General features: G+C 35.1%; 1 protein-coding gene across 1 annotated transcript in view; it reads right to left on the bottom strand.

Annotated features, from left to right (window-relative positions):
• The window catches only part of FCHO2 (FCH and mu domain containing endocytic adaptor 2), a 114791-nt gene that overhangs the window by 67190 nt on the left and 26221 nt on the right, over positions 1 to 21380 (bottom strand). Inside the window, exons 3-8 of the mRNA XM_081232420.1 lie at positions 17666 to 17740; positions 14588 to 14729; positions 14350 to 14502; positions 6326 to 6430; positions 1450 to 1548; positions 624 to 720 (exon numbers count right to left, since the gene is read on the bottom strand). Of these exons, the coding sequence (XP_081088546.1) occupies positions 624 to 720; positions 1450 to 1548; positions 6326 to 6430; positions 14350 to 14502; positions 14588 to 14729; positions 17666 to 17740 (671 nt within the window). The remainder of the gene's footprint in view (positions 1 to 623; positions 721 to 1449; positions 1549 to 6325; positions 6431 to 14349; positions 14503 to 14587; positions 14730 to 17665; positions 17741 to 21380) is intronic.

Genomic DNA, 21380 nt, shown 5'->3' with positions numbered 1-21380 from the left:
AAAACAAAAGAAATCTAGAAGACTGTAAGTATGTTGAGCAGGAGAAGAGAATGGTGCTTATTATATTTGATATAATATAACATGCTTATTAAAAGTAAGATTAAGGAAACCCGTAATCATTTGTTCATAAAATAGGAACCAGGATGCCTGTACTCACTGGTATATTCCCCAGTGTCTAAAACAGTACCCAGAATACTATTAGCACCCAATAAATAAATCTGTTGAATATATATGTGAATGAGGAAAGAAAAAAGTTATTAAATTTTAAGAAATGTTCTCCACTGGCCTCAATGCTCTGAGGGCTTAATATTCTCTCCCACTCTTTGTCTCATTAAAATGGCCTTCTGTTGCTAACTCTACTTTTGAAAATATAAATAAACTGTAATATATTAATTTAGTAAAGGTATGATAACCACTTTAAGTAATACTAAATTATTAACTACTGAAGGTCAAAACAAAAACCTAACATACCATCAGACACAAAGTAAATGATATCTGAGATTTCACACAGATTTTTAGGTATCTCCCAAGCTCCATTTTGCAATTTTGGAATTTAAAGGCAAACACATTTGTTACTTGATGGGAAATGTGAATATGTTTCCTTGCAAAGTTTGTCATCTTACCAGGTCTTTCCTTCCCAGTGCCTTTTGACTCAGCAAATTTTTGTATCAAGCTTTCAACTGTAGTGTTAGCCATGTTATTTATAAATTCTTCATGGACCTATTAAAATGAAATAAAGATAAGTTTTTTTTCACTTTCCATAAATATTCTTACTGTATTTCAGACAAAACTTCCACAAAACAATTAAAATTCATTATACCAAAATATATATTTTTTGACCCAGAGCCTTTGAGAACTTTGATTTGCCTAACATGCTCTGTTACCTCACTAACACTGTTAGTAGATCTATGGATACAAACCACTTTTTACATGAACCCCTTAACATATGTTCTCACAGCCTTAGAAGTCAAGGCAGTGTCCTGTTCCTATCTTTGAGTGTTTTAGGGACATAAATCTTACGATAAATAAAACTTATACAGCAATGAAAATAGTATTAGAACTTTAGTAACCAAGAATAATAGACTTCATCTTTCTCTACTATATTTCAATGCACCCCAAATGTCATCATTAAGGCACTTTTATATTTTTTGAAAATTTCTAAGCACAAGCTCTATAACTTACTGAAGTTGCTATTCTAAGTTTTAAAATAGTAAAACTTTGTAATAAAGAAATATTCAAAAATTGTTAACTTCAGAATTTTAACTCCATAATTAATTTAAATTATCATCCTTGATAGGATGGTAAAATCCAGGTTATTTTGTATTTAATACATGTAAATACATATTCTTTACCTGAAATAATTCAGTATCATGTTATGAGTTATGATTTTTAGAGTCAGAAGTGAACATAAAATTCTCATGAATCAGTTCAATAAAAGTAAAAACGTACCTGGCCTATTTGTAAATGAATTTCCTTTATAGCATTTGACAAGGATCCTATAATTTCTTTTATATGAATGAGATGAGTTTCTTCAATATCTTGAAATTTCTGGGTAGCGAATATAAAAAATTACACACACATAGATATATTCTGAAATCAAAACACTTTTTAGAAGTCATCTTAATACAGCTAACCAAATTTATCAAGTTATCATTATTATTTAATATTTAACAATGCATAAAAAAATACAGCATCGAAAAAAAGTTAACTTTTTGTTACATCATTTCTCGGGCAAATATGACTTTTTCAGAATTAGAAGATACCACAAATTAAAATCTGTAATCATGGTCAGAAAATTAGAAGGAGACCCAGAAGAGAACAGTGTCAAAAAACCAAGGGAGAGGGCTTCCCTGGTAGCGCAATGGTTGAGAGTCCGCCTGCCGATGCAGGGGACACGGGTTCGTGCCCCGGTCCGGGAAGGTCCCACATGCCACAGAGCGGCTAGGCCCGTGAGCCACGGCCGCTGAGCCTGCGCGTCCGGAGCCTGTGCTCCACAACGGGAGAGGCCACAACAGTGAGAGGCCCACATACCGCAAAAAAAAAAAAAAACAAGGGAGAAGTATTTCAAAAACTGAAAAACAATTAGTTTGCAGAGCTAAAACTACAGTTTACTTCTTAAGACTTTACAATCTAGCCCATAGACTTTCAAAAAGGTCTAATTCTTGAAATGTTAATACATAGTCTCCAAAAGAGACAGTCTATGGTCAAAGAAATCTGGGAAAGCTTGTATGTATATATACTCTGTCTCAGCAGTTCTCAACTGAAGGTAGAGATGATTCAGATGACCTGGAGAATGTTTTCAAACTATAAGGCAAATAGATCCTCCACGACTCCTTAGGCAATGGGCTGGAAAGAGGTAAGAATGTTGTTTGGAAAAAAAATCCCAGGTTATTCTGATATTTACTCCCTAGGAAGAAAACCACTGCTAGACTTGGCTTCACAATAAACGTATTAAAAACTGAAGTAACTGAGAAATACTAAAGTAACAAAACCTGTTTCACTCTGCTTAACCCGGTGTCTTCCAAATTTCTTTGACCATACAACCCTTTTTTTCTTCTTCTCTGAATATCTATTAATATCTCACAGAACAATAATATTCCTCATAATAGGATTTGGGAAATGCTGAACTAGTCATTTTCAAACAAAAATACATTTGTCATTTCCAGTGCACAAACCTGATTACCCACTTTCTTGACAAATTACATCAGTTCTAAGGAGCAGGCCTAAATGTTTGCTATTTTTCCCTAATTTATCAAATTAAATTCCCTCACCCCATATTTAATGTCCAATTTTCTTCAGCACTGAGTTACGTGATCAGAAATCACTAAGCCAAATAATCATGTCTATATTTGTGTAAAGGGTCTGAACTTCTAAAAAAATCAATTATGGTGAAATTAGTTTTGGCAGTAATGCAACGACGTCCAAAAACTTAAATGCATTTTATTCATGAGAGATGACAAGAGTTAAAATAGAGTGCTTGTCTTGACTAATTTTGACCAAGTCCAGTGAGAATACCAATACTGCAAGATCCTGAATTACTCTTAAGAACTGAGGAACATTCAGGAGGAGCATGATCCTATTTTACGTTCATGTTATAAGAATTCACCTTCTGCTTAAATTTCTGCAATTTAATGAACAAGATATTTTCTCATAGACAGGTAGTCCCAAATCCAGGAAAGCTTGGTCAAACAGGCACTAATTTCAAATGGATGATCCCTAATTCCAAGGAAACTTGTGCCTTCTTCTCATTCTCTTGAAACACCTACATTGAATAAGTCAGATCCTCAATAATTTAGAAGTATCTTGAAGCATGAAGCCAAACAGGAACTAAAAGCAGGATTCAGCTACAATCTTGAAACTGTGCTTTATTTTTGGTGGGAGGACTGCTAAATATCAGAATTCCTCAAAATTAGTGACTACGAAATAAGCTCAGAGTTTATTCAGCAATGGGAATATAGTATCAAGTGTGTGAATATAAATGAATAAATCTTCTTGAACAAATCAGAGTTTTTCCTCCTTGCAATTTCATATTCACTGTGTTCACATGTATTGTCATATTAGTTTTTTTTTAAAGTACAATTTTGTCAGCCATGAGAGATATAGAAAAGCACTCTAATACTAAAACTCCTTAATCTGAGGGTGTTGCTCAAGCAAATCTCAAATTTCCTTGAACTAGCCATCTAACTGTTCAAAGTAAACAAAATCTCCCTACCGTTTCAAGTTTTTTAAGTGTCATTAACTGACAGTGGTGAAAAGCATAAGCACAGAGTCACAATTTTAATCATGCTTATTCTCAACTCAAATGCAAAAACTTACATCACAAGTACTCCAAGTAAATTCTAACTTCTTTCACCCCAGGTAAATATATGTCCTGCCACCCAAATTTCATTCTCACTAGATTGACAGGCCCCTTCCCACTAGGATTAAGTCAACCCGCTTGGCCTGGAACAAAAGGAAAGTAGAGAAGCAAAAGAATTCTTTTCCCTTCTAAATAACCCAAAATAAAGTCTACTGTCTATTAAGAAACAAAAGTTAACCTGTCCTGCAGTTGTGCGTGTGTGACAGAGACAGAGAGAGACAAAGAGGGAACACGAGAGAGAACACATATACACATCAGCACAGTATACCATCATCTTTATTTAAAAGAACCATGGTTGAACATCTGCTCAAACAAATTAATGTTTCCATCTTGGAATTGGCAAGATAAACAGTTAAAATGCAAGTTGAGAAAATGTAATGAGGAAGCAGAAAGAGATAAGGAGAGGGAAAGATGAGTGCTGAAGATTCTTTATAAGGTAATATATACAAACAAAAAACACTGACTCTAGGCTTCCCTGGTGGCGCAGTGGTTGAGAGTCCGCCTGCCGATGCAGGGGACACAGGTTCAGGCCCCGGTCCGGGAAGATCCCAGATGCCGCGGAGCGGCTGCGCCCGTGAGCCATGGCCGCTGAGCCTGCGCGTCTGGAGCCTGTGCTCCGCAACGGGAGAGGCCACAACAGTGAGAGGCCCGCGTACCACAGAAAGAAAGAAAAAAAACACTGACTCTAACAAATTCTAATTTGTTTTTTCAAATTAAATAACTGAAAGGCAAACATTTTCACTGATAGAAACTAATCATTTTGATAGGAAATTAACAAATCAAAAATAACTGCCTTATAAATGAGTGTTCCTAATGATTTAAAAGATAAAAGAGAACTTGATGAAGTCTACAATGACCTCAGTTGCTATAGAAGTTGAAACTTTTTATCTCACTAGAGATGGAGCCTCATTTAACACAAGTAAACCCTTCTTGAAACATTATCATTTCCCAGCTGCCATGACATTCCATTTCCCAGTTTTCTTCCTTCTCTGGCTTCTCCTACTTGGGTTTCAGCATCTCTTCCTCTCCCAAACTGACAATGATGAACCTCTCAGAGCTTGGCCATTATTTCCCCACACTCTATCCAAAGGTGATGTCATTATGGCTGTGTGTACTGTCCAGCCCCTATTTTATAAAGGCCCAACCCTTTATTCAAAACCTTTGGGACCAGTTGTTTTGGAATTTAAATATTTTGGATTTTTAAAAATAAAGATAACATGGTGTTACCATGTATCTCATAATACTACCAACAGGATCTGCAGTGGCATCTGTTTATCAAACACTAAAGGAAAACATGCATATTCAGTCTAAGTAGGATAAAGAGACTACAAATCAGCCTCACATTGGTTCAAGTTTTGCTGCCAAATGAGTTCCAGGAAAAAATTTTTGGTTTTCAGAGCTTTTGGAATTCAGAATTGTGGATAAGGGATGTGAATATTATGTCCAGGCAAGATTACTTACAGCCTCCAAAACTGCCCATTTGATGTCTCCACTTAGGTATATGCAGCTCAAAATGACATGTTCAAAACTGAGCATCTCATGCTCTTCCGACCCCTCAAACTAACCACTCTTCATCTAGCCTTTGTCATTCATCTCTATACACATAGGCTTACAAGCCAAAACCTGGAAGAGATCTTGAATCCCTTTAGAATTCTCCCATTCTCCCTACCCCTGTCATCTCCAAATGCATTCACTTGTCTCCTTCTCCAAGGCCACCACACTGACCCTCATCCTTCTCACTGGTCTATGATACTGCCTTCCAAATTGGACTGTTGTTTTTTGTTTTTGTTTTTGTTTTTGAGGTACGCGGGCCTCTCACTGCTGAGGCCTCTCCCGTTGCGGACGGAGTACAGGCTCCGGACGCACAGGCTCAGCGGCCATGGCTCACAGGCCCAGCCGCTCCGCGGCATGTGGGATCTTCCCGGACCGGGGCACAAACCCGTGTCCCCTGCATCGGCAAGTGGACTCTCAACCACTGCGCCACCAGGGAAGCCCGAGACAGACTGTTTTTAACTGATTGTCTGTCTTCCCTTACTAAAATGGAAGTCCTATGAGAGCAGGGATTCTTGACGGTTTTGTTAACCACTATATCCTCAGCACTGAGTCATTTCCAGTTTTCTTCTTAAGTATAAGTCAATTTTAAAACCCATACATAATCATTACTGTCTTCATCATCTACCAATGTCCTCATTTTCTCCAATGCTCTTTAAACATTCTAGTCAATCTGAATAATCCCTTATGATATTGTAACTATTGATTCTTGGTCTTCAATCTCCAAAACAAGATGTGTATTTTAAAAACAGCATTATTAAAACACTGAGATTGTGCATTTTAACATTTTCTAATACTAAAAAATTTTATGACAGAAAAATTGTATTATTTTTTATCACTAATATAATTTATTATAATTTATAAGCAATAAACACAAATATCCTGTTTTAGATTTAAAGCCTTAAAAATACCAACCTGAGCTGTTTCTGTCATTTTCTGTTCAAAATCAGCTTTTGCTAATGCATATTTTTCCACATAGAGTTTATAGGTATCTGTAGCTTTCTTAGATTTAACAGCTGCCTGTAACAAAACAGAATCATTTTGAACTATACAAAATATTTTTTATTTCCTGACATAAGTTTATATGAAATAATAATTTAAGTGCATTTTAAGAAATGAGGCCTATGTTGAGTTCAAGATGACAAAAACTAATACCTTTTTTTCAAGCCCTCCTTAGTAGTATTTTTTGTTACAGTCACACAGTAATGCAGAAATTAAATGCTAATTCTCTTGTCTGATGGAACGTGCTTTAAAAAGTTAAAATACTCTCATTTTATAACCCAGAGTAAGATCACACAACCACAAAATAGTACAATGTTACTAAAAATTCAACAAACAAAACTGTGACAATACCCTCAGAATGTGCTTGACACTCCTTTACACACCTATGATTCTTCCTTCCCTCCACAACAGATATTCCATTTAATGTCTGATCAGTGGCTATAAAGCTAGCTCAAAAGTTGAAAAAAAAAATCAATTTTCCTTGAGGTTTCTCAGTTTCCATTGTGCTCCGGAAAATCTATAAATTTGTTTTTAATCATTGCCTATTTTTCAAGTAATTGTTACTGCATTATTATAGTTCTAATTTTATCAAAGTTACTTATTCAATAAAAACTTAATAATACGTTAAATATTAGGCAGTGACGAAAATGAATACAAATTATATAGGGATCTTTTCTTCAGGGACTTCATAGAAGAAGTATAACCCATATACATAAACAGCTAGAAATTGGTGGAAAGTAACAAAGAAGTAAAAACAAATTTTATGGAAGATGGACATTAAGGAAGAAGAAAAACTATGTGTCACCTGTAGGTTGGGGCTGACATGTGGCTATCAAGAAATTTGATTATTCTCAAAGGATTGATCAATTTGGATACAGGAAGTTTGAAGGGAAGGGGTGTTGAAGTAAATAAGAGTTTAAAGAAGACCAAAAAAAGAAAAGCTATAGGATTTCAAGATAAAAGATCTCCACTTTCTTGATGAGGTAAGAGGGAGTCTGCTACGAGTGAAGAAGAGTAGTGTAGGGTTGGGAACTTCAGGAGAATAAAGAGTTTCAAACCATGGTTGTGGAGGATGCAACTGGTAATAACTACAGGAGTAAAAGTCTTGCAAAGAGCCACTGAGGGCTAAGCTGCAAAACTTGGAATTTGTGCAGAGCCAATCAGAGCCAGTAGGTAATTATCTCCAGCTATGTTCAGGAGTCTAAGAATAAGTATTAGAAACAGAAAGTTGGGTTTACCTGGAGGTTTGGGGTTGGCAAGAGATGCATACAGTCTTATTCTCTAAAAAGGCAACTCTCGGGCCTCCCTGGTGGCGCAGTGGTTGAGAGTCCGCCTGCCGATGCAGGGGATGCGGGTTCGTGCCCCGGTCCGGGAGGATCCCATATGCCGCGGAGCGGCTGGGCCCGTGAGCCATGGCTGCTGAGCCTGCGCGTCCGGAGCCTGTGCTCCACAACGGGAGAGGCCACAGCAGTGAGAGGCCCGCGTACCGCAAAAAAATAAAAATAAATAAAAAATAAAAAATAAAAATTAAAAAAAATAAAAATAAAAAAAAAATAAAAAGTGCGGGTACCTGAGCACACAGGCCTGCTTTGTAAAAAAAAAAATAAAATAAAAAATAAATAAAAAAATAAAAAGGCAACTCTGTACTCTCTCTAAAATATAATTGCATATATTATATTAAACATATATGCTTTACGCTTGTGGGCCTTCTTAAATAAATACAGGATGCCACTTTATCTTGTAGTGTATCAGAACGGTATCTTGTATCAGAACTGGTTTCGGATCCAAAAGAAACTGGATTCAACTTCTAGCTCTACCATTTACTACCCAGTTGACTTTGAGTTTTATACAGTTCTCTCATTCCTAAAATGGAAATACCACATATTTTTTTAGAGCTTTGGCACAGATGAAATGTAATTTATGTAAATGCTTGGGACAGGGACTACAGAATAAATAGTATCTACTATTAAACATCAACAGGAACATACATCATTATATTTTGGTGTTACATTTTGCTGTTATTATATCTAAGAGTTGTTCTAAGCTCTACCCCTAGAGTAAGTGTCTAAAACCTACAATGATTTTCTAGTTTGCTCCTATGGGCCTTTTTTAAACTCTCTTCCCATTGTCTAGCCGTATGACATTATTTTATACTACCGTTAATATACTTCCTCTAACATCCTTGCCCTTTCAAACAGTTAACAATTAGATGAGATGGATATTTAGAGTTTACAAACTACCTTCACGGGAAGTCCAGATACCCAAGTTTGCTAGAATTTATTTTAAAAACAATTTTAATGCCATGGTTATCTGGGTTTCCTTTTGGATTCTGTTATGCCAAGAGTCTTGGAAGAAGAGAATTTCTTCCAGCTACCTAAATTTTCAGTCTATACAAGAGTAACAAGCAACCCACAGTCCATGGAGTGATTTTTAATGACACAGTCTGGCAAAATGATATATTCCCACTGGGAGCCCCTTCTTTGCTTCTTCTTCATCCTAACACTACTCTTTTTTCTCTGCTGCCTATTAAGTTATTGCCTTATAATTTATGTGTTGGCTACTGATAAATACATGAGCTGTGATCACTCCTAGAAGTATTTGAAATTTGAAAGGAAATTCATAAACAATGGAAAAGTCCCTCAAAATATAACTATAATGATTGTGTCCATCCTTTTTTAAGTAATTTACTCCATTACAGGTTCTACACAAAATAAGACACCTCCCTTTCTAAACTTACCATTAAAACCTTTCTCTAGTAGCCTCTTGTTCTGTACTATTCAATAAGTCTTAGCTCCTCAAAAAGAAGGAAGCTTCTTGAAGACAGAGGGGATAATATGTACTCAGCCTTTAAGAACCTTATAACATCTAGCATGATGACAGGCACATGGTAGAAACTAAAACACTTATTTACTATGGCATACAAATTCATAATCCAACAATCAGAAAATATGTGAATGAACCATTTAAAAGGGGAAGAATTGAGTCTATAGCCTATATTTAAAGTAAACTCTTAATTTTTATTATATTAATAAACAGGAAAAGTTCAAATAATATTTTGCTATAATGATTATTTTTCCTAGTAGACACATATGTTGCACTGTAGACAACATAATGGTTTCTCACTTACAAAAAAAGAAAGAAGATACCCTTTATAAGTTCTAATATATTTTTTACATCAGCTTTCACTCTTCAAAGGTAAACATCATATGTCAGAATAAGGAAATTACATACCAACTTAAAGAAGCATCTTAGAAAACTGGCAAAAGCAGTACTTAGTAATGAATACATTTTTTAAAAGAGTTTATTGATTAACAAGGTATTTTAAGTAATGACAAAAAAATTTAAAGAAAACTAAGGGTATCCTATAAAAGAATATAGAGGCCACTTTAGAATGTAATCGTATTCTGGACTTCCCTGGTGGCAGAGCAGTTAAGAATCCGCCTGCCAATGCAGGAGACATGGGTTCGAGCCCTGGTCCAGGAAGATCCCACATGCCGCGGAGCAACTAAGCCCGTGCGCCACAACTACTGAGCCTGCGCTCTAGAGTCCACAAGCCACAACTACTGAGCCTGCGTGCTGCAACTACTGAAGCCCACGAGCCTAGAGCCCGTGCTCCACAACAAGAGAAGCCACCGCAGTGAGAAGCCTGTGCACCGCAACGAAGAGTAGACCCCGCTCGCTGCAAACAGAGAAAGCCCGTGCACGGCAACAAAGACCCAACGCAGCCAAAAATTAAATTAAAAAATTAATTAATTTATTTTTTAAAAGAATGTAATTGTGGGCTTCCCTGGTAGCGCAGTGGTTGAGGGTCCGCCTGCTGATGCAGGGGTGACGGGTTCGTGCCCCGGTCTGGGAGGATCCCACGTGCCGCGGAGCAGCTGGACCCGTGAGCCATGGCCGCTGGGCCTGTGCGTCCGGAGCCTGTGCTCCGCAACGGGAGAGGCCACAACAGTGAGAGGCCCGTGTACCGGAAAAAAAAAAAAAAAAAAAGAATGTAATCTTATTGGGAATATATATATTTTTTGAAAGCAAGAAACATCTCTCATAGGAAATGACTATACAGCAACACTCAGTTAAGTCAAAATGACTTTCTAAATAGTATCTTTGCTTAGTAAAACTGTAAATTCTTAGGGTAGACTCATTGAAACTAAATGTCCCAGTAGGAACAAACTTGACCACTTTTGTAAAGTGATTATTAAAAGGGATGTTGGAGCATAGCAACTTATGCTTTAAAAGCAATAGCTACATTTCTTCTCATAAACAAAAGATTGGCCTTAATAGATTACCTACTGATAATGAAATAAATCCTATATTTTATTCATTTCCTTAGCATTATAAATAACTTTACTGATGTACTACCAGAAATATTTCTGTTTAAGTGTCTAGAATTTTTATAGTAAACTCCTATGAATTAAATATATACATATAAAATAAGTACTTTGTCATAGTCCACAAATATGAGTAACTTCTGAATGGTGCTTTATAAAAATAAGGGTTTGTGAATGAAGATGAGAAGCATACTATGTCATAATAGCCAATAAGTGTTTATGTTTTCAAGTTCACCAAAGGAAAAACAGTTCAAAGATCTATGTCTTAAAAAAATCTACATTCATGTTAATAAAGAGCTTATTTATTACAGGCCAAAATAAATTTACTTAGGCTTGGATTTGAATATATATAAATCAGAGACCCATTAACACATCTAGTATCACAAGCAAAGATATCACCTCTGAGCAGAACAATTAAAAAAAAGCACCCCTTCCTCTTCTTTTCTTTTTGCTGATTTAGAAGATTTAGACTATACTTCTATTCTCTCAGTAGTTATGCTTAATGTTCATGCTTGACTACTACTAATTCTAATATACCATTAATTGTAACACACACCATTATCTTGTGTACCACTAAAACAGAAAAATACTGTCAAACCATGAAATAATCCTTTCTTATCACTTAAAATTTTTATTTTAGATTTATTAAAAGAGCTCTTCTAGACTTACTTAGAAGTAGATTTTTACTCTTGTGTGATACAGAATTAAAAAGAAAGCAAAATGAACTTTCGAGATATTCCTGAATCTTTTTTCACAGTCAGGTTCTGACCCTTCTCAGTTACTTCCAATTCAGGGACTGCTGAGGTCTGTTTTTTTCCCCACATAGTGTTATCTTCAATGTCACCAAAAGCATTACTGACAGAGCATTTCTTAAAAGTGTTCCACTATCATCTCCAGGTTTTCTTCCAAACATTGGTGCTCACATTTTCTTGATCTTACCAGGTCTCAACAAAAGGTTTTCAGACAACAGTCAGAATTAATCCTTCCTCAATGCTCTTAAAGTGGTGTGTTAATTGAAACATCAACGTGTTGCAGTTGTCCAATCATGCCACCAGGTATATAACAACCAAGTTCACAGAGGCAGTGAAACTACACCACAAATGCCACCATGCCAACAGTGATTATATGATACTATCATTTGACGATGCACTCTGATTTCAGAGATGTGAGGAAAAAGATATAACCGGTAGCTTTTAATATTCTCTTTTTCTCTGGTGGCTCGTTCTGAATTTATCTTTATTTAACCTGCTTAATACCAGAATGTACTTTTGATCTAAGAACTCTTGAGTTTTTTTAATTCTGAAATATTCTGATCTGTTAACTCTTCAAATATTACCTGTCTACCATCCTCTCCATTTTTTTTTCTTCTGAAATCCATATCAGATGAATGTTGGTAACCTTTATTCTCTGTACTATGTTATGGGTGAGTGCCCAAATTCAATCTTTCACTATATTAGCTCTAACGTTTGTCTCCTCTGTTACTTTTTTTAAAATTTCAATAACCACATATTTCATTGCCAAATTTTCTAGTTAGCTGTTTTCCCATCTACTAGATCTTATTTCATTATCTCGCTTAATTTCTTTAATATAAATTTATATTCATTTGCATATCTGAACATCCTCAACATACACGAACATTTCTGATCATCTATTTTATAAATCTAAATTTTATGTGGAGTGAATTCTTATTCTAATTGTTAAATTTATTGCCATCTGTCTTAGCAGAGGTATCCCCTGCTTTTCAAAAGTTTGTCTTACAAGTTTGTTTACTTTGCTTTTACAAAAGAATTATATTAGTTCCTGTTATCACGAACTGAAAAACATTCAAAGAGGATTTTCACTTTTACAAAAACAGGTGAAAAGAAAAATAGCATTCAGCGTTTGTTTTGCAGGAGTCATTACAGAGGCAGCGCACACCCTGAGAAGCAGTGAGAGTGGCACCACCAAGCTCCTTCCCACGATCTACACTCAGCATCGGTCTCCAAAGCTTTGAACTGTGTCTGTAAGCATCTGTGCTTTATCTCAATTTATTTTGTGCGTGCATTAGCAAGATGTGTTCTAAGGTACTTGCTTCTCTGCTTACGCCATTTTGGCTTATGAAAGGTTTCATAGGAACACTCTACTGTTGTATAGCAGGGAAAGCTATATTAGCTATATTAGATTTCTTAAGATGTTATTTTGTTCATTTCAGGTGGGAGGTTTCTTGTTTTTTCCCCTCTCTCTTCTCTCTCTCCCTCCACCAGTGATGCTGGAAAACTCTATGGAATACAAGGTAAACACCACCTCCTAGAATTGTGTTATATTTTATCATTTATGCTCACCCATCCCCATTTAGCAGTTTCAGGTTATCTCCTGCCAGCCCTCCAAGGCCCCAATTTAGTATCAGTCTTATAAAGGTAGCTTTTAATTAATTCCCTGGAAGAATATAGGGGATATGATCGAAACAGTCATGAACTGGTTCCTTGGCCTGACTGCCAGTCAGAACTGCATCCTTAAGCCCCAACTTCCAATAATGCTTTAGCCCTTCAGCAGCTCAACAGTCTTTTTTCACTACTTATAGTTTCACCAAGTGAGTGGGGCTCCTTGGGCTTCATCTCAAGTGGGGAATATTTAGTCCCCTTTACCACACAAGAGTTAAATTCCACTGCCTAACTTAGGACTTTGGGTCCAACAACCCTGCATAATCAATCTCTACATGCCCTTTTGAGTTTCTGTTCCATTTCTGGTTCATTATGAAGAAAATATTCTTCTTTTTGGAGCATGTGATTTTGCTTTATTTTCCCTTTTTATATTTTATTCTTAACTGCTATGCCTGGAATGAAGAGCGTTTTAAAATCATGAACTTACTGTGCCTCATTTTTTACCCCCTCCCAATTTTTATTTATTGCACAAAACACTAAAGGAAACATATTACCCCAAATTCCATCGACTGTTTTGATTTTTCCAGATGCTCTTCTAGTTTTTGCCCATGTATATGCACTTTTATAATTATTATAATTGCAACATAATTACAGGTTTTTTTTACTGGCTATTTCAAATATTCTACAAAGCTTTCAAAATTATCACTCCCTATGGCTGATTCCTAAATGATATATACCACATCAAACAAGTGGATGGTTAAACTGTTTTGAAAGGGGAAAAAAATTTACTTTCAATCAAAATGAGAGTGGGGGAAAGGGTTGTGGTTTACCACAATACTACATACATGGGCTCAAAGTCAGCAATAAATCACCCACAACATATATTTAAAGTTTATCTCAAGTAACTATTGCCTTGCTATATCTACCAAAGTCTTGCTTCAAAAAATTTTTTACCTCATTATTAAATCTTACACCAAGCAGCATCTCATCAATTATCTTATAAAAATATCCTGCAAATGTGTCACCGATATAAAGAAATCATTCCTTTTTATGTATTTGCTAATTTATCTACCATATACAACTTATTTTGTAAACCTACTTCTGTTTCACTTAGGTGAATCACTAACACTCAGAGGCACAGTGACTTCATCTTTAATATGAGATCATTCTTGAGTGTTTAAAGATTAAATGCAGTCTTGTATTTGAAAATGCTTTGAAACCACAGAGGTATTATTTTTATTACAATTACCTTTTCTATTTCTCTTTGTGTAGCTCCTTCCTTTTTCAAACGTTCCTGTTCTACACATTTGGCATTGTAATTTTCCTTGGATTTCTGGAGGGCCTGAGTTATGCTCTGAATGGTTTGAACAGCTTCCAGAGTTCCTGCAACTTCTTCTTTAGTCTGTTTGGTATGAAATGATTCATCAAAATGCAGAACTACAAAGCATTCAATATCTGATCAATCAATCCTTTAACAAAACTGATACCTTTTTATGCGATTTTACTTGTTCTTCTCCATACTTCTGAACTTCTTTTATTAATTCTTGTAATTTTCTAACAAGATCCAAGTGACAATTTGCTAATTTCTCTGTAGATGTTTTGAACACATCCCACACTGGTGCAAATGTTCTAAAGCAAAGAAAACATGGGAATAATTTACTAACAGGAAAAAAAAGTTTAAGGCTCCAAAATAGAACCAATGGAAATAATGTTATATTCAGTAATTTTAATTAGTCAAAAGATGAGATTAAATTAAATCACAAATTAAACGACTGACAGCCTGACCTTGATTTTTTTTTAATCCTTGGTTAATTACTTAAAATATTTTTATACCTCAGATACAGAGAAATGAGTTAACTCATATCACAGGTCTGGCCATGACCCTCCCTTAATTATAACGTGTCATTTTCTGAGTTGATCTGGTTATTTAGATTTGTATCAGAAGCCTTTCTAATCACTGTCTACTGTTTAAAACTAACTTATTATCAAATCTAAATTTTAGACTCTTCAGTGCTCCATTTAAAATGCTTCATCAAAAATAAAAGCTCCTGCAAATTCCCTGGCAGTCCAGTGGTTAGGACTCCGTGCTTCCAATGCAGGGTCACAGGTTTGATCCCTGGTCGGGGAACTAAGATCCCTCGTGCCTGCAGTGCGGCCAAAAAAACACAAATAAATAAAATTAAGAAAATAAAAGCTCCTCTGAATTTAAACATGCAGAAGTCAAATTTGCACATGATTTTTTAAGTGCCTTCATGATTAAAATTTATTTAAGAATTATTTTAAAACTGTTATCTGAAACTTTGTTTCAGATTTTACCCATGTACTTCAACAAACACTAAGAGAGTCCCTTTTCTACTACACTTGGCATAGGACGTATGACATACTTTCCTACCACTTCTTCTCAACATTGAGAATTTAATATTTTCAACAGGTTCAAGTACTTCCAAGAGTTACTACATTATAATATTTTGAATAATACTTAGGATGTCAAAGGTTAGTTTAAACTAATTTGGTCAGTAGGGAATGATATAAGAAAAATTTTATCCTATGCTTTCCTCAGGTACTTCCTCAGAGATTTTCAACAGCACTTGCTTTGCTCTATGATAAAACAAAAACAAATAGCAACAATGATCACTAATGCAAGAGGGTAGGGAAAGAAATTACTTATCCTAATATGTACTCTGTGCCAATTACTGCATTTCCTACCCAGTAGGAAAGCTAACTGACAACAATCATTTTAAGCAATAACAAAAAGTTCAAAGAGAATAATTAAAATACTTAAATAGGACTGTTCTGATTAGATCTTTACCTCACACTTTTAAATCTAATCAGCACTAAATGTGGCAAGCAGTTAGATGGAAAATTTTGAGAGAAAAAAGGACACCTGAAAACTATCCACTCACTACAGCACCAAAATACATGTACATCACTTCAGGTAAACCTGATACATGATAGTCTAGACTTTACAAAACAGGTAAGATGAGAGTGTCCCTTTACTTTACCCAAGGATTATTTACACTGAAAGGAGGTTCAACATAAGATTTCTTTAAATACAGGTTTCTTTAAGGAATTTCAAGTATCATTCCATTTTTTAAAGTTTGACATACACAACTTTTTTCTGGTCAGGTAATACAAGTTAATGTACAATGAGCACTAAGAAAGGAAATTGACCAATCCAAAATATGTTTAAACGCAACTAAATACAGAAAGATAAAATTTAATTCTTGCCTAAATATGCATCAGTAAACAAAAACATTAATATTTAAAATCTTTATAATCTTAAGTAACAACACTAACACAAAAAATAAAATATCACCTATTATTCATGAAAGGCACATATTCCAAAGACAGAAATATTTTCAGTAACTTTATTAGAAAACACATGTTTTTTTCTACCTCCCACCTGGTAACTAAAAATAAGAATTTCCTATATTAAAACTATGGCCTCATACTGAGTGAAGTAAGTCAGACACAGAAAGACAAATATCATATGATATTGCTTATATGTGAAATCTAAAAAAAAAGGGGGGGTAAAAATGAACTTATTTACAAAACAGAAATGGGGTCACAGATGTAGAAAACAAACTTACGGTTCCCAAGGGATGGGGGGGAGGGATAAATTGGGAGACTGGGGCTGACATATACACTCGACTATATATAAAACAGATAACTAACAATAGCCTGCTGAATAGCACAGGGAACTCTACTCACTACTTTGTAACGGCCTACATGGGAAAAGAATCTTAAAAAAAACAAAAAAACAGAAGTAGAGTCACAGATGTAGAAAACAAACTTATGGTTACCAGGGGATGGGGTTAGAGGGGGAGAACTGGGAGATTGGGATCGACGTATACATACTAGTATATCTAAAATAGATAACTAATAAGAACCTATTGTATAGCACAGGGAACTCTACTCAATACTCTGTAATGGCATACTTGGGAAAAGAATCTAAAAAAAGAGTGGATATTTGTATATGTATAACTGACTCACTTTGCTGTACACTTGAAACTAATATAACATTGTAAATCAACTCTATTCCAATAAAAAGTTTTTAAAAATAATAAATATTTCTACAATATCATACTGGAAACCTAAAAGAATGAGTATATGAAAGAAAAATAAATTATTTGTTAAAAAAAAACAACCCATGGTCAATTGGTTAAAGCTAGCTTCTGTTATTCCAGTTACTTTCTGGCCCTTCTACTGTGGTCAATAAAGAAGAAATTATGTTTTCGAAGAGGCGCATCTACATGGAGGAGTTAGAAACAGGAGGCTGCCAGAAAAATGAGGAGAGATATGGAAAAAAGAAGGAAGAATGAAGTTGTATTGTATAGTTTAATAAAGGGAAAAAAGTAAGTTTCATTTTCTTTGTGTTAACTGATTCAGTAAATTCAATTATACTTTCTATCAAGTCGAGAATATATTCACATACAGACGCATTTTGAATAAACACATTATATATTATTATATTTATGAACTATTTTATCCTTAACGGGAACCTACTATTCTCATAAACTTGCCTAAATCAACATTGAAAGAGTTCTTCAAAGAAATTAACTCACCCAAGTTGTGAATAATTGCTTGCAGATTTTGCTAGTTTTGTCATTGACCTGGAGTACGCCTCTTCTATTGTAGCTCTGTTAAATCAAATTTCCATATTATAATAGCTCTTGTTTAATGACCAAACACATAGCAAAATTATTAAAATACAGTCACAACTGTAGAAACAAAAAGATAACTCAAAATATATGTTAAAAATAAGTAGGTATGTGGTCATGAATTTCTGGCTTATCTTTAAATGTCCTTTGTGCACATCTACTTAAAGAACTAGTCTGGTATAGAACTAAAATAATGTATTGATATACCACCAAAAAACCTTTAGTGAAGTCACTCCTCTTCTTACCTTTAGTATCAATGGTTATCGGAACAGGATGTACAAAAGTACTGTTTCTTGCATTCTCTCTATATACAAACTGATTCAGTATGAAAGTCATTTGTGTTTAATATTTCCTTGGTGTAGTTAATATAGTTTTATTATTCTTTAACATTGTGAATTCATTATTATGCACATTTAATGGAACAAGAGATTGAGGACAGTCATTTGCACAAAACTAAGTATGAAAAAAAAAAAACTAAGTATGAATTATTAGCAAGTCTGAGATCCTGAACTTCAGTACTTAATCTAGTCTGCGATTAGATCTAAAACACTAACAAGTATTTCACACTAGGATACTGTGCTTTATATAACTGTTATTCAATTCAGCATACAGAATTTTAGGCTAAAAAAATTAAACCATTAAATATAGAATAGAAAAAATTTTCCTAGAGGCACATAACTTACAAATGAAAAATATGACGTTGTCTTGGCCTTCACAACACTACAAAAATTAAGTTCTATCTTACCTCTCCCATAATTACCCTGTCCCTTCTCAATCTGTGCTACCCTTAACAAAGAAACAGTCTACAACCACCACTGCCTTCCAGTTACTTTGATAGCTTCAACTAACATTCTGAGATCAACAAATCCAGATCTCCACCCTGCTCTTGAAGCAAATCATCTGTTTAATAACTAAATGCCTCAAGCATAACTCTAGCTAGACATCTTAATCATCTCAAGCTCAGAATATCCAAACTAAGCTTATCTCCAGACTCTTCCCCAGCCCCACAAAAGCTAGCGCTTTAACAAAAAGCAACTATTAACAGTAACTGCCTCTCACTGAGGGCACTGTGATTTTTTTCTGCTCCTTTAAACTTTCGTGTGTCTTTTTAATATACTATATTACAAGGGTAGTACTTTGACACTTTTTAGAAAGTTAATACAGAAATAGTATCTCAATGAATAACTTTAACAGCAAAGAAAAAATGGTTCATTTCCAGTACTAGTAAATTGATCCCAAAACCTTCCAATGAGAAAACGAGAAAAAGCTGGAGAGGTGGTGGGTGTGCCTAAAAGGCATCAGAGAACTAAAGAGGCAGTTAAGAATCAGCAGGCCAAGACCCAAGAGAAGGCTATCCAGAGAAGAGAGACAGAGAGGTAGGGCAGCTTTCCCCTTGGGGCATCTACAAGCGGCAGCTGATCCTGAGAAGCGGAGCAAAGCCTCACAAGGTAAGGGAGACAAAACTAGCTTCACACTTGCCAGAGGTGGGAAGCATGGAAAATCCCATACCCTTTAAACTGAGACTCAAAGAGTAACGATATAAGGAGTTAAGGATGAACCGTAAGTAGGCAAGCTCTCAAAGGGACTGTAAATATTATATTTTCAAACTGATATTGGATCCTGCATGGTTGTCTTATATACATTCATACAACCCCCAGGTACATAAGGAAACAAGACAAGATGAACCACCAGAGGAAGCAAATTTAACAATGTTCCACACGCTAAGATTATAAAGCTTAGACTTTATGAGTTTATGCATTATGTTCAAGGAGCCAGTCAATTAAATCAAGAATTTCACTAGAGAGCTAGAAATCATTTTTCAAAAGTGGGGGAAAGCACAGCAAATTTGAAAAAGATATAAATTCTATACCTGAAAAATACAATAACCAAAATTAGTATCTCAATGGATGCAGTTTAACTGTAGATTCAATACACTGTAGTGAGACATAAACTAGAGAGAGGTGAGAAGATGTACTCTGGATTAAAGCTCAGTGAAACATAAACTAACAGAACATGGTAAATCAACTATATTCCAATAAAAATTAATTAAAAAAAGAAAAAAAGCTCAGTGAAACAAAAGAATGGAAAACAGAGAAGAGAAATAAAAGACAAAGGACAACAAAAAGGTCTAACATATGTGTAAAGAAAGTAAGAATGGGTCAGAAGAAATATATATTTGCAGAGATAATGACAGAGAATTTTCCAAAACTGACCACAGATATCAAACGACAGGTTCAAATAGCCCAACAAACCCTAAGAGGATAAATAAAAAGGTATGTACATCTAGTCACATCATAGTAAAACTGCTGAAAGTCAAAGACAAAAGGAAAATCTTAAAAGCAGCTAAACTTTTCCCACCATCAAACGTTACCTTCAAAGGAACAATAATTAGCCTGATAGCTAACGTCTCAACAGTAGATAATGCAATGGTCTTCAAAGAATTGTTTTTTAATCTAGTAAAATGCAAAACTATAAAACTCCTAGAAAATAACATAGGGAGAAAACTTAGATGACCTTGGGTATGGTGATGTCTTTTTACATAGAACACTATAGACATGACCTATGAAAGAACTCATTGATAAGCTGGACTTCATTAAAATTAAAAACTTCTGCTCTGTGAAAGATGATGTCAAGAAAATAAGAGGACAAGCCACAGACTGGGAGAAATTATTTGCAAAAGACAAAAGAGAAAAAGAAATGTTATCCCAAATATACACAGAACTCTTAAAACTCAACAATAAGAAAACAAACAACCTGATTTTAAAATGGGCCAAAAACTCTGACACCTCGCCAAAATCGATATACAGATGACAGATAAGCATATGAAAAGATGCTCCACATCATATGTCATCAGGGAAATGTAAATTAAAACCAGATACCACTACATACCTATTAGAATGGCCGAAGTCTGGAACACTGACAACACCAAATACCAGCAAGGAGTGGAGCAACAGAAATTCTCATTCATTACTGGTGAGAATGCAAAGTGATACAGCCACTTTGGAAGACAGTTTGGCAGTTTCTTACAAAACTAAACTTATTCGTACCCTACAATCTAGGAATTGTGTTCTTTCCTATATACTCAGAGGAGTTGAAAACTTACGTTCACACAAAAACACGCACAAGTATGTTTATAGCTTTATTCATAACTGCCAAAACTCAAAAGCAACCAAGATGTCCTTCAGTAGATGAATGGATAGATGATGGATAAATAATTCATATCCAGACAATAGAATATTATTCAGCATATTACTAAGTGAAAAAAGCCAACCTGAAAATGCTATTACACACTGTATGATTCCAACTACGGCTGACCTTTGAATAACATGGGTTTGAACTGTGCGGGTCCACTTATACACAGATTTTTTTTCAACAAATACATACTATAGTACTAAATGGTCCACAGTTGGTTGAATCCACGGATATAGAACTGCAGATATGAAATGCCCACTGTAAAGTTATATACAGATATTCGACTGCACAGAGGGTTGGCACCCCTAACCCCTGTGCTATTTAAGAGTCAACTACATATGACATTCTGGAAAAGGCAAAACTATGGAGACATTAAAACAGAGCACAGGCGATTCCAGGGCAGTGAAAATACTCTGCAAAATATTAT

Source organism: Mesoplodon bidens (genome assembly GCF_964165515.1).
Source record: "Mesoplodon bidens genome assembly, chromosome: 4".
Lineage (NCBI taxonomy): Eukaryota > Metazoa > Chordata > Mammalia > Artiodactyla > Ziphiidae > Mesoplodon > Mesoplodon bidens.
This window is presented reverse-complemented; position numbering and strand designations above follow the sequence as displayed.